Below are 13,503 nucleotides of genomic sequence, written 5' to 3' on the forward strand. Positions count from 1 at the left end.
CACTCACCTCAGCCTCCCAAAGGCGCGGGATTACAGGCTGAGCCACCGAGCCCGGCTGTAACTTTTATTTTTCAAGTCAGAGTTTCACTCTGTCATCTAGGCTGGAGTGCAGTGGCATGCTCACAGCCACTGCAGCCTCAACCTACTGGGCTCAGACGATCCTTCCACCTCAACCTTACAAGCAGCTGGAACCACAGGCACTCGCTGCCACGGTAGGTTTTATTTTCTGATTTATTGTAGAGATGAGGTCTTGCCAAGTTGCCCAGGCTGATCTCAAACCCGTGGGCTCAGGCAGTCCTCTTACCTTAGCCTCCCAAAGTGCTGGGATTATAGGCGTGAGCCACCACGCCTGGCCAGCAACTTTAAATAAGATCTAGTGTAGCTCATCAAAGTCTGCTAGAGGCTGGGCTTGGTGGCTCAGCCTGTAATCCCAGCACTTTGGAAGGCCAGGCAAGTGGACTGTCTGAGCCCGGGGGTTCGAGACCAACCTGGGCAACTTGGTGAGACGTCATCTCTACAATAATTCCAAAATTAGCTGGGCGTGGTAGCACATGCCTGTAGTTCTGGCTACTTGGAAGGCTGAGGCAGAAGGATCGCTGGAGTCCAACAGGTCAAGGCCGCGGTGGCCGTGAGCATGCCAGTGCACTCCAGCCTGGGCAACGGAGTGAGACACCAACTCAAAAAAAATTTAAAAATAAAAATTCCGCTAGATGCCCCAGCTGAAGCATCACTTGTCTTGGTGACTTCAGAATGCTCAGAAGACATGTATGTTACATGGGATTGTGTGATTTTTTTTGTGTGTGAGAGGTGTGTTTGCAGCTCCAGATCTTAAGCCAGCTGACATTTGTGGGTAACTGTTACCTTGATTAAGTTGAATGAGTGGCTTCTGACGTGGTTGAGCGTCTTGCAACTCCAGGAAGATATGAAATTAAGAATAAATATGTCTAAGAGAATCAGAACTATAGTAATAATATTTTTCTATTAAGAGATATGTACATATTTGCATTTTTAGTGTACTTGGAATATTTAAGAAAACATGACCAATGAGGGTGATGTGCATGCAATTCCATCTCAGATGTATTGTGGAATAATTTAGTTATGATTTTTTAAAATATAAAAATGTATTTTAAATACTTTATTGGAACATTTAGGAGAAATTTAAGATGATCTTAGTTATAAGTTCGATATATTATAAGATTTATGATAGTATTTATGTATAAATTATGCTTTTTAAAGTAAAGATAATGTAAGAACTAAACAATATATAATACATAAAATATATTAAGTATATAAAAATAGGTAAAAATTTTTTTTAATTGGAATCTCACTCTGTCATCCAGGCTGGAGTGCTATGGCATGCTCATGGCCACTCCAGCATTGACCTGCTGGGCTACGGCAATCCTTCTACCTCAACCTTCCAAGTAGCCAGAACTACAGGCGCGTGCTACCATGCCCAGCTAATTGTTTGATTTATTGTAGAGATGAGGTCTCACCATGTTGCCCAGACTGGTCTCGAATTTGAGGGCTTAGGCAATCCCCTTGCCTTGGCCCCCCAAAGTGTTGGGATTACAGGTTTGAGCTGCTGCGCCCGGCCCATTTTAATGTCATTTTGTTAACCAGGTTTGTAAATGGGACCAAACATTACTCAAGATCTCTTGAAAGTGACTTCTAAAATCTACTAGGCTTATACATAGAAAAAAAATTGAAGCTGAACCTAAAAGCTTTAAGGAACAACTGAATTTTTACATTTTTAATTTTAATAAATTGAATATTTTAAAGACAAAGTAAGCCTCTGAAAAGTGTGTTTTGCATAAAAAGCACCCTCAAGGAGGAAATAAAACAATTTATATCTATATTGTCTTGTGGTGCTTATATATTTCTGAATGTGATTTGCTTAGACAATAAGGGAAGAATTAGCTTGATAATACAGCCTTTTATATTATGATCATAGTGCCTTACATTCAGTAAGAGTTCAAATTTTTGTTGAAAGAATGGATAAATAATATTTTAGGCTAGGCATGGTGGCTCATTCCTGTAGTCCCAGCTACTTGGGAGGCTGAGGTGGGAGGATGACTTGAGCTCAAGAGGTTGAGGCTACATTGAGTTGTAATCTTGCTACTGTGCTCTAGCCTGGGCCATAGACCAAGACCCTGTCTCAACAACAATAAAAAATTAGATGCCTACTTACGATACGTGTTTACAGTCTGATAACAAACAATTAAAAATGCCTAAAGTCCTTTTTAGAACCAGAAGTCATCATCAAAAATTAAATTCAGGAAAGTCACTTGATTTGTGAAGGAGATACCATTATTTTAGTACTGAAAGGTGGGTCTTTCCAGTAAATGCTTCTGCAGTTAATTAATTGGGTGAAAAAAACCAAGATGCCCTTCTTTCCCACCTCACATCATGTAAGAATTTATTAATGCCTAAAATTGATTAACGCCTAAATTATAAAAAATAATAAAACAAAGGTTCTAGAAGAAAACATGGGAGGGTATTGCCCTGATCTTAGGGTGGACAAGGATTTACTACACTGGACACTAAAACCATAAAGATGAAAGATTGGTAAGTCGAACTTCTAAAAATCATGACCTTCTCGTCATCAAGAGAGAACATGAAGAGAGTAAAAAGGCAAGCCGTTCACTGGGAGGAAAAGCTCACAATGCGTCTACTAGATGGAGGACTTGTATCTAGAATATATAAAGAACTACCGCCAAAAATCAGCATAAAAAGTACAGTCTAATTTTTAGAAATGGAAGAGGACGGAACAAGCGTTCTACCCAGGAAAAGAAGCATATGAGAAGTTGCTTGGCATCTGCAGTCGTTCAGACAAGGCAGAGGAAGACCAGAGCGAGAGGCCGCGGCACCCCACAGGAGCTGGGAGGGAGCAGCCTGCGTTCTCACACGCCGTCCTTGGGGGAGGGTGAAATGGCCTCGCTGATCTTTCGTATGTTTATGACTCAGCAGTTCTACTCCAGAGTATGTATCCCAACGAAATGGATGCTTTTGTCTTTATTATCTGAGCGTAACGCTCATATTCATAGTGGCTTTAATAATGACCTCAAGCAAGAGCAACCCAAATATCCATCAAAAGTAGAATAAACTGTAGTATATTTATGCAATAGTTTACTACACAGAAATGAGAAAACATAAAGTAATGCTGTAAGCAGTAACATGGATGAATTTTACAAGAAATGTTAAATAAACTTACTGGATACTATTTATACTATTTACAGGGAGCTCAAGAACAGGTAAAACTCATCATGTTATTGAGGTCAGGAGAGCAGTTACCTTTGGGGGTGGTCATGAAAGAACTTTCTGGGATATTGGAAAATGTTCTGGGTTTTATTTATTTATTTATTTTTTTGAGTTGGAGTCTCACTCTGTCGCCTAGACTGGAGTGCAGTGGCCACTCCCAGCCACCGCAGCCTCGACCTGCTGGGCTCTGGCGATCCTTCTGCCTCAGCCTCCCAAGTAGCCGGAATTACAGGCATGTGCTACCACGCCTGGCTGATTTTTTGATTTATTGTAGAGGTGAGGTCTCGCTGCCCAGGCGGGTCTCGAACCCTCAGACTCAGGCAATCCACTCACCTCAGCCTCCCAAAGGCGCGGGATTACAGGCTGAGCCACCGAGCCCGGCATGTTCTGGGTAATTTGAGCTATATAAATTATATACTTAATATATGTTTATTTTAGTTGAAAAATATACTTTAATAATTTTATGAAGTATTGTTATTGTTTCCATTCACACAGGAAGAATGTGAGACTTGTAGTTGTTTTTTTTTTTTTTTTAGTCAGAGTCTCACTCTGTTGCCCAGGCTGGAGTGCAGTGGCATGTTCATAGCCATCGCAATTTGAGCCTGCTGGGCTCAGGCGATCCTCCTGCCTCAGCCTTGCGAGTAGCTGGAACTACAGGTATGTACCACCATGCCCACCTAATTTTTTGATTTATTGTAGAGACAAGGTCTCACCATGTTGCCCACTCAAATCCCTGGACTCAGGCAATCCTCTCGCCTCCACCTCCCAAAGTGCTGGGATTACAAGTGTGAACCACCGTGCTATGTCGCATAATCAGTAAGTGGTAGACTTGGAAGTCAAAGAGTCCCAGGTTTTAGGATTCAAAATCTCGTGCTGACTCCAGATCACCATTTTGCTTTGCTGTGAAGGTAGGAATAACATTTGCGATCTTTTTATGCCAACAAACATCCAGCATAGTTTCTGTGCTTATTAGGTACACAATAAATGTTTACTGATTGAAAAACAGCAGTTACATATTTGATTCATAGACATTAAAATTCATAATCATTAATGTTTAATTTCAAATCATAGGTTTAAACTTTGTTTTCTGCCTGCTGGTTTTTCACCAAATAATTTCCGTTGGTTACAGAAGTCGCATGTATTAACTCTAAGTCCTTCTGGTGAAAGTCTCAGTGTAGACAACTTGAAATTTGTGTTTCTCACCTTTTTACTGGCTGTGGGAAGAGGAGTTTCCTGTTTATTTAATTCTCAAGCTATATAGATTAATAGCTAAGTAAGATTATCTTTCTTTCTTTTCCAGTATTTAACTTTAATCTGGCTTATGTTTTGGGGGCAAAACTCATATCTGTTCCAAGTTACTTTAATACCAGAATTCTAACAATGTATGGTCAGATAGTGGTAACCAAGGAATTTTAAATAGTCATCAAACAGAAAGTAGGGGAAGTGGAGAGCACTTAGCAGCTCTGAAGAAGGAGCCTTTGTGCTTACAGGAGGAAATTGTAATTGTGCATTACATCCCACTTCTTAATACAGCATGCAGTGGAGGCAGCTTCAGAAGTTTCTTTCCCTTTGACTGTCTGAAATTGTGGAAGTGTGGAGCCATCACACAGATAGTCCTATCTGTTGCCTGAGCTTTTCTGGAGATTTGCCAGGTTCAGTTCCATAGGCTTAGCTTACGATGTGCTCGCACGTCCGTCACGCCAGAGACTTTGCAGCAACCCTGCAACTTCAGTTTTTAGGTGCTCACATAGCTTAATTGGTATTATTGTATAATTCATACTTAAAATTTTCTAACTACTGAGTAAAAAAATGAATCATTAAAACTGATGTAAGATATAAAGAATCACAGTACAATAGCGCCTGTGTACCTACCATGTGTTTGAGATAAAGAACTTAATCGTTCCTTGGAAGTCCCCCTGCAAGGCTCTCCACAGCCTGTTCCCTGCCCTCACTTTTGGGGAGAATGCTGTCCTGAATGGGAGATTATCTTTGCTTTTTTTTTTTTTTTTTACTTTGGCTCCATATGTTCATATCATCAGACAGCATCTTACTTTGCTTGCTACCATGCAGTATGCATTCTTTAAATTTACTTTCTGCTCAGCAGTGTGGTCTTGAGATTCACCCAGAGTCACTGCACATCTCTGTAGTTCATTATTCACTTGCATATTGTATTCCATTATGTGAACATGTAATTCACCTATTCTATTGTGATAATGCACTTCCGGATTGTTTTCAGATGTTTACTACAAGCAGTGCTGGTAAGAACATTTGCATATAATACTGATATTTAATATAGATTAGAAGGTGAAATTCAGAGGAAATCAGGCTTATTTGCATGTGCAGTAAATTCCCTTTTTAAAGAAATGCTTATTTTAAATATGTAGGGCACAATTCAGGGGCAGGTATACAAATGTTCATATGCAGGTACCCTTGTTGATGAGGTGTGCGTCCCCCTCCCTTGGCAGTTTCCCACTACTGCCAGTCCCTTTCTTATAGTATTATGAGAGTTGTTGAAGGTCTGCTTATGAGTGAGAACATGTGATACTCGGTTCTTTGTTTCTGGGATGGATCACTCAACATTATAGCCTCTAAGTCCATCCAAGTTGCTGCAAAGTTCATAATTTTGGCCTTTATGGCTGCATAATATTCCATCGAGTAAGTCCCCATTTACGAACAAGTTCTGTTTTGAGAACATGTTCATAAATCCAATTTGTTCATAAGTCCAGCAGAGTCAGCCTAGGTACCCAACTAACACCAGCAGCTGCATAGTACTGTACTGTAATAGTACTATAATAGGTTTATAATACTTTTCACACAAATACTAAAAAACAAGCAAAAAATTTTTAAAAAGCATTTTTAATCTTATAGTAAAATACCTTGAAAAGTACAGCAGTACAGTACTCCAGCTGGCATGCAGGGGCTGGCATCAAGTGAACAGTCAAGAAGAGTCTGACCGGAATGGGGAGAGGAAGTGGGAGATGGCAGAGCCATAAGGTCATCAGCCACAGGAGGTGAAAGGCAGGCTGTGGTGTCACTCACGCTGATGTTGATGGCGCAGGTTCTGGTTCCTTGCTGGCTTCAATTCTGTCTACCCTCTTGACAGAACGATCCAACGATGTCAGGGTAGGAACTCCTTTTTTCTTGTCATAGATGACATGACAGCACTGGATTGCATTCTGAACGGCTGCTGCAACCTTCCCATACTGTTCTACCTTTGGGTCCTGTGCCTCGAAAACTGACAGTGCCTTCTAAAGAAAACCCTCTTGCCATTTCCTGCGTTATGAGTCTCTTCGGTTCTCCAGTTCCTTCTTCCTCTTGTCTCTCTCTGACTTTCTCTGGGCCTCCAGTTCCATCAGGTCGCCATTAGTAAGTTCCTGGTGTTGCACAGCAAGAAGCTCAGTGAAGTCCTCTTGCAGCCCTGGCTTCTCACCGCGGGTCACTGAGTTGCTGAAAACCTCTTTGAACTCCTCATCCACCTTCTCAAATCCTCAAAAATCGTGAACAGACTGCAATTAAAGGTTCTTCCACACCCCACTGATGGTGGCAGCCAGAACCCCACACCCAGCAAAGTCAATGTTTTTTATGGCCTTGTAGGTGCTATGGTCCTTCCTGAGTTGTTGCAAGGTTGCTGCTGATTTGTCACTTGCCTTTACTGCCTGATAAATAGTGTGATGTAACTAATATTTCTTGAAAGTCGCTCTAACATCCTGGTCCATAGGTTGGGTGAATAATGTAGTATTTGGCAGCAGATGCATAACTTTGACATTAGGATTAAAGTCGTCCATGAATGGGGGTGGCCCAGAGCATTGTTGCGTAGCAAAAGAATGTTGAATGCCATGTCCTACTCCAAGCAATCATTCTCTACCTTCAGGATAAAGTAGTGGAAAAACCAGTCCTGGAAAATGGCCTGCGTAACCCAGGCTTTGGGGTCACTCCTCCATACAACAGGAAGTGCACCTTTGACTGTGTTTTTAAGGACTCTTGGGTTCTCTGAGTGATAGACTAAGAGAGGCTTCAGCTTCATATCGCCAGAAGCATGGCCACCAAATATCAGAGTTAGCCTGTCCTTTGCTGCTTTCTAACCTGGCACCAACCTTTCCTCCTTGTTGATGTAAATGTGGTTAGGCATCTTCTTCCAGTACAGTCCTGTCTCATCCACATTAAAAACCTGCCCGGGTGAACACATGCTTTCATCGATAATTTCTTAAAGCATTCTAGGAAATTCTCAGGCGGCTACTGTCTCTGCACTAGCTGCCTCACCACCTACTTTTACGCTGTGAAGGTTGGCTCTAGCGTCGAACTGATGACACCAGCCATGGCTGGCATTGAAAGATGTGCCCCCGATTCTTTACCATGTTTCTTCTTCAAGTTTTTCTAAAGACTTTCAGCTTTCTCTTGAATCAGCATTAAGCTGAGCGGGTCTTGATGTTGACACTGATCCCACAAAACCCTGAGATGTTTGTCCAACTCTCCATCACTTTTCCATACTGCTTTGATTTTATTGTCGACATCATTGGCACAGCAGACTCCTCGTGTTCCATGATCTTGTCCTTGTTCTTCAGAATCATGCCAATGGTTGACGATTTATGTTATAAGAGTGAGCAACATCTACTGTCTTACCGCCTGACTTGACTCTCAATTATTTTCACTCCTATTTCCATTGTTACTGCTTGGTTCTTCTTAGCAGACTAGCTACATCAGTGTTGCTTTTACACTTGCTTCTGGGCATCCTGGGCTTGAAATAAAGATACTGTACTACTGTCCTCTATACAGACTATACAGTAAAGTGCACAAAAGCAAACCACTTGTAGAGGATACACACATGTGACAATGTACACCAGACACATGAACTCACATGTTTGGACATGTGAATGAAAGTTCACTATGTGGCTGGGCTCAGTGGCTCAGCCTGTAATCCCAGCACTTTGGGAGGCCGAGGCGAGTAGATTGCCTGAGCCCGTGGGTTCAACGCCAGCCCAGGCAACTTGGTAAGACCTTGTCTTTACAATACATCAAAAATTAGCAGCCGGGCTCGGTGGCTCAGCCTGTAATCCCGTGCCTTTGGGAGGCTGAGGTGAGTGGATTGCCTGAGCCCGTGGGTTCGAGTCCCGCCTGGGCAGCGAGACCTCATCTCTACAATAAATCAAAAAATCAGCTGGGCTTGGTAGCGTATGCCTGTAATTCTGGCTACTTGGAAGGCTGAGGCGGAAGGATCGCCAGAGCCCAGCAGGTTGAGGCTGCGGTGGCCGAAAGCGGCCACTGCACTCCAGTCTGGGTGACCGAGTGAGACTCCAACTCAAAAAAAAAAAAAAAAAAATTAGCCAGGCGTGGTAGCACACCTGTAGTTCCAGCTACTTGGAAAGCTGAAGCAGAAGGATCACCGGAACCTAGCAGGTTGATGCTGGGGTGGCTGCGAGTGTGCCACAACACTCCAATCTGGGCAACAGAGTGAGACTCCAACTCAAAAAAAGAAAGTGCACAATGTGAAGGTCCGTAAATAGGGGACTACTGTAATAGAATAAGGCACATTTCTTTCCATTTCAACAGGGATATCTCAAATAGGAGAACCAAGCATGGTGTAGATATTTTGTCTTATATTTGCAGATCTAAGCAGTTATTCTCTGTATTTGAAGTGCTATAAGCTAGAATAGCATCCATCTGACCATTAGGGCAGCGGTCAGTGATGATGTGCAACCGTACTAAAGTCTCTCTTTAAAGAGAGACTAGTAAAGGAAGCCCTGCGACCCTTGTTTGCACAGCCTAGAAACTGTCACTGAGACCTTACCCTGAAGCGTAACATGGTGCAGTGATGCACTGGTGGACAGAAGCGTGCAGAACGGAATCGGGATGTCCTCTGGGAGGTTGACAGAGCCTGCTACAAATGAAACATCATTCTGCGGTGAGACAGAACTGAAGACTTACACTGCTGAGGCACACTTCCTAGGAGGTGTGGGGCGTGCCACAGTGTTGCATCTGGCTTTGCCAGTTCCATTCAGACCATTGACAAGTCCTTTAGAATACTGAGTGGCAAGACAAGGTCAGTAGCTGCAGACACTTGGAGTGCAGCCTGTGTGTGAGCTGTGAAACAGTCCATCTACCGCACGAGTGTCCTAGGCTGGAAGAGTATGAGGATGGACTACAGTGGGACCCCAAGCAACCGTCACAACAAGCTGGGAATGGGAAGCACAAGCCCCCAAGGCAGGAGGCACGTCTCAAGTCACTGCCGCTCACCCCTAAGCAGTGGGTGCTGACCGGCAAGCCCAGCTGATGACGAGCAGCCTGGCGGGCCGCTGCATGGGATGGCTCACTGCTTGTGAGCAGAGGCTTCTGGCTGAGTCTAGAAAGCAGGACCACAAACGATGACAGGCTGTTTCAGTAGCAGCATAGCCACTAACCAGAGGCCAAACTTAACATGTGTGCCGTGTGGAAGAGATTGTTGTTCTTATTGGTCTTTGGCCATATCCATGAATCTGATTCAGGAAAGACATTTGTAAGCACACAGAAGTAAAGTTGTACCGTTTCATTAAAACAAAAAAAAGTCAAGTCAAAAAACAGTGAATGCGTTGAAACACTAGAAATAGAGCAATTTAACATTTTAAATTTTTTATTCTTTACCAGACTTAGTGCATTTTTATTTTATTGACAGAGTGCTTAAAAGACTGCTTAATGTTCTAGAACAATAATGAATGTAACACTGTTTTAAATTTGAGAATGCCTTGTGTCCATTTCACTGTTCACTCTTTTCTAGTTCCTTTCCTATGGATTTCTTTCACAAGACTGTGTATTTATCTTTGTCTCCTCCGAGGGCCTGCACAGTAGAGGCTATATACCGCCTAACAGATGTTTAGTGAATAATTGTTTAACTGGACTGAACTCCAAGGATTAAGATGTCAGTGTATGGTAACCGAATAGACACATTTTCACCAGCCTTTCTTATCTTGGACAATTTCATGGTGTCTAATTCTAACAATCTGAATGTGCTGTATAAGACTTGCGATATGTTAATACTTTTTAACCTGTTTTGCTCCAAGTTTGCAACTTTCATGGCTTTTCTTCCATTGTACTATTAATATCTTTGAGATATGTATTAATAGATGTGTCGCCTTTCCTGATACCAGAAATGAAACCCCCCGAAAGTGAGGTGAATTAAAAGGGATAATAATAGATATGGCACATGGATAAACAGGAATACACATATGGAATCTGCAGGGCTGCAGATACAGGTGCAGAGAGAAAGAGAGAGAGAGAGAGAGAGAGAGAGAAAGAGAAAGAAAGAGAGAAAAGAGGTAGGAAAATGGAGGTCAAGGCAGTTCAAGAGAGAAGAACCAAGATTGTACTTCAGCGATAGGGTCCCTCACACAAGGACCAAAGACAGATACACTGTGCTGAACTTCACCTTGAGGGAGACATGTTTTGCAGTACATGAAACAAAAGGTGCCTCTTGGTGTAAGTTACATTTATGTGTCTGTCAACATTCTTAATCACATTGAGAGGCCTATATAATTTGAGTGATCCTGTGATTTTTAGACAGCCTCAAAGCATCAATATTTTTACAAATAAATTCCTTTGTTTCGCCGGGCTCAGTGGCTCAGCCTGTAATCCCGCACCTTTGGGAGGCTGAGGTGAGTGGATCGCCAGAGCCCGCGGGTTCGAGACCCACCTGGGCAACTTGGCGAGACCTCATCTCTACAATAAATCAAAAATTAGCCGGGTGTGGTATCGCGCGCCTGTAGTTCCAGCTACTTGGAAGGCTGAGGCGGAAGGATTGCCGGAGTCCAGCAGGTTGAGGCTGCGGTGGCCGGGAGCAGCCACTGCACTCCAGTCTGGGCGACAGAGTGAGAATCCAGCTCAAAAAAAAATTACTTTGTTTCCAAGAAGATTTCATCGTTAAGCTCTACCATTTGTAATTTGATGAGTGAAATGTTGTTTTCCAATACAGAAGCAGAGAAAATCATCTTGACTGTAAAAAAATAATTTAGTAAATTGCACAAATAGACACATTTTGAATTTCTGTCTTTCCAGCTTTTAATGCTTCTTTTTTTTTAAAGTTACTTATTCTTGGTTTAGGACAGTAATGAAAAGTTATCAATTTTTCATTATACTATTAAGATATTAGATGGGGATAGTGTTGCCCTATATTGGTGATTAATAGTTACTTTGATAAAACAATTACTGCCACATGTATGTATTTAATAATTGTATCAGCCAGTATATTTAAGAGAAAAGAAGTTTTAAATGAAAAAATGAGATTTTAGGCTCTCGATTTAATAGCTTCATTGACTGAGATAGTATTGTGATATACTTTGCCCTTGGCTAATTTTTACTTTGTCTTTTCTCTTCAGAGCTCCACCTCAGATCAGGCGTCCCAATCGAGAAGTGAGACCTCTGAGGAGAGAGATGGTGGGAGGAGGATCCCGGGGTCCGGTAGGCCGGGCACATCCCATATCGAAGGGTGAAAAGCCCTCAGCAAGTCGGGACAAGGAGTGCAGAGCAAGAGGCAGAGACGACAAGGCAAGGACTGTCTTCTGGTCATTCGCTTACCTGGGGCCGTGACTTCTGGAGGGTGTTAGGATTTTGGTTGGTGAAAGGGTCAATTGAGACAAGGTGGGCCGGGGCTGGGACCGCAGGAATAATGCAAGATTGTGACCAAGTAAGAAAGGAGAAAGAAGTACAGTTTATTATTTACCTTTCACAGATTGGGAAGGGGGCCAGCACTCAGTGTCAAGTGTCGCCCCGAAGGGCCACGAAATGGGTATATTTAAGGGCTTTTGGGTAGGGGGATTTTGGCCCAAAGGAGTGTCCAGGGCTGCGGGTCTTTGATGTTGGAGTCACCATGAGTCTTAGATCTTGAGGCTGCCAGACATTGTCATCTCCTGTCTTCAGGTGGTGAGCTAGATGGGAAGAGACAGGGGAGGGCGTTTTCCTGCTTACTCTGCTCGAGGTTGAGAGTTCTTTGTGGCATTAGCCTGCTCTCTTCTGCCAGCTAATAAAGGACTCAAATTCAACTCTCTGTGTGTTGGTGACTCCTTTCCCGCAGTCTGGCTATAACAGCGGCCCCAGCGAGATTCACCGACCTTGGGAGGCGGCCTCGCTCCAGCTCTCCCTGGCTTGGTGGAGAAGTTATAGGAGAGGGGCCCCCTGAGACGTTCCAGGGCCCCGTAACCTCTCATCTGGCTCAGAGGGAGTTGGAACGACTGCTGGCTTCCCGTTGCCTGCGTGTTGGTGATTCCTTTCTTGCAGTCCGGATGGCTATAACATTGTCATACATGAGTTGCCACAGAGAAGTGGTATTTTACTAGTAGAGAATCCAGTATTTGCCACCACATTCATCCTATGGTATGTATAATGAAGATATAACCGGCGACAGGTGGTTGTCCTTCAAAATTGTATACTGTATTTGAATATTTTGATCACGTGTCATTTTGATCAGTAGATAAGGACTCAAAATAGACCAACTTCCTAGGCCTTATGACTTTTTAGACCATGATAGAATAAAACTGGTGTTTTCTGAGTGTTTCTGTAAAACAGATTCAAAGACGTATTACTACCTCTTTGCCTCAATAGGACACTGAAAATAATTGAACTTTTTTTGATGCTTGTAATTTATTGGAGCTTTCATACCATAAGACAGTAAGTGATTCCATCTCAGATCCTTTCTGGGATTAGTGAAGTGCCCTAATAAGTAAATAAGTTTTTCCTGTTGATGAAATGGAACTGGTTCTCCCTTATTACCAAGAACCACATCAATGAATACTTGAAAATTTGTATCTTCAATACCGTCTTTGTTTGTTCTGGTCTTCATTTTTATGCAGCTGACTTTGGTTTGTGTTTTAGAGAATAAAGTAAGGGCTAAAATCCACCATCACTCTGCTAATAGCTTTCAGGTCAACTTTTCAGAACGGGATGAGGAAGTTTCCGTCTTTAGTTTCACATAAAACAGGGGAAGGACTGTGGTCTTGGTTGACTGGATGCTTCTTTGGTAGGCACCAGTCAGAGGGATTATACAGTAATTCATGAGACAACCACGTGAAGTGTCTTATTATCCCCATTTTACAGATGAAAAGACTGGCACGGAGAGTTAACATAGCCTGCCAAAAGTCCTGCAGTAAGGCACGGAGCCTGGAGGAATGGAACTTGTAAAGTCACACACCTTTTTCCTGTTTATCTTAAGATTTTTCTTATTATATAGTGTCCTTACCTACCCACACCAGATTTGAAATCTGGATTAGATTTGAAAAAAAGAGA

The 13,503-nt window shown here is 42.6% G+C and overlaps 1 protein-coding gene across 1 annotated transcript in view; it reads left to right on the plus strand.

Moving 5' to 3' along the window:
• The window catches only part of LOC103252573 (katanin p60 ATPase-containing subunit A-like 1), an 82,832-nt gene that overhangs the window by 34,000 nt on the left and 35,329 nt on the right, over positions 1-13,503 (plus strand). The window contains exon 4 of the mRNA XM_021709153.1: positions 11,601-11,769. Coding sequence (XP_021564828.1) covers positions 11,601-11,769 — 169 coding nt within the window. The remainder of the gene's footprint in view (positions 1-11,600; positions 11,770-13,503) is intronic.

Source organism: Carlito syrichta, unplaced genomic scaffold (genome assembly GCF_000164805.1).
Source record: "Carlito syrichta isolate Samal-C Ts95f unplaced genomic scaffold, Tarsius_syrichta-2.0.1 Scaffold169016, whole genome shotgun sequence".
Taxonomy (NCBI): Eukaryota; Metazoa; Chordata; class Mammalia; order Primates; family Tarsiidae; genus Carlito; species Carlito syrichta.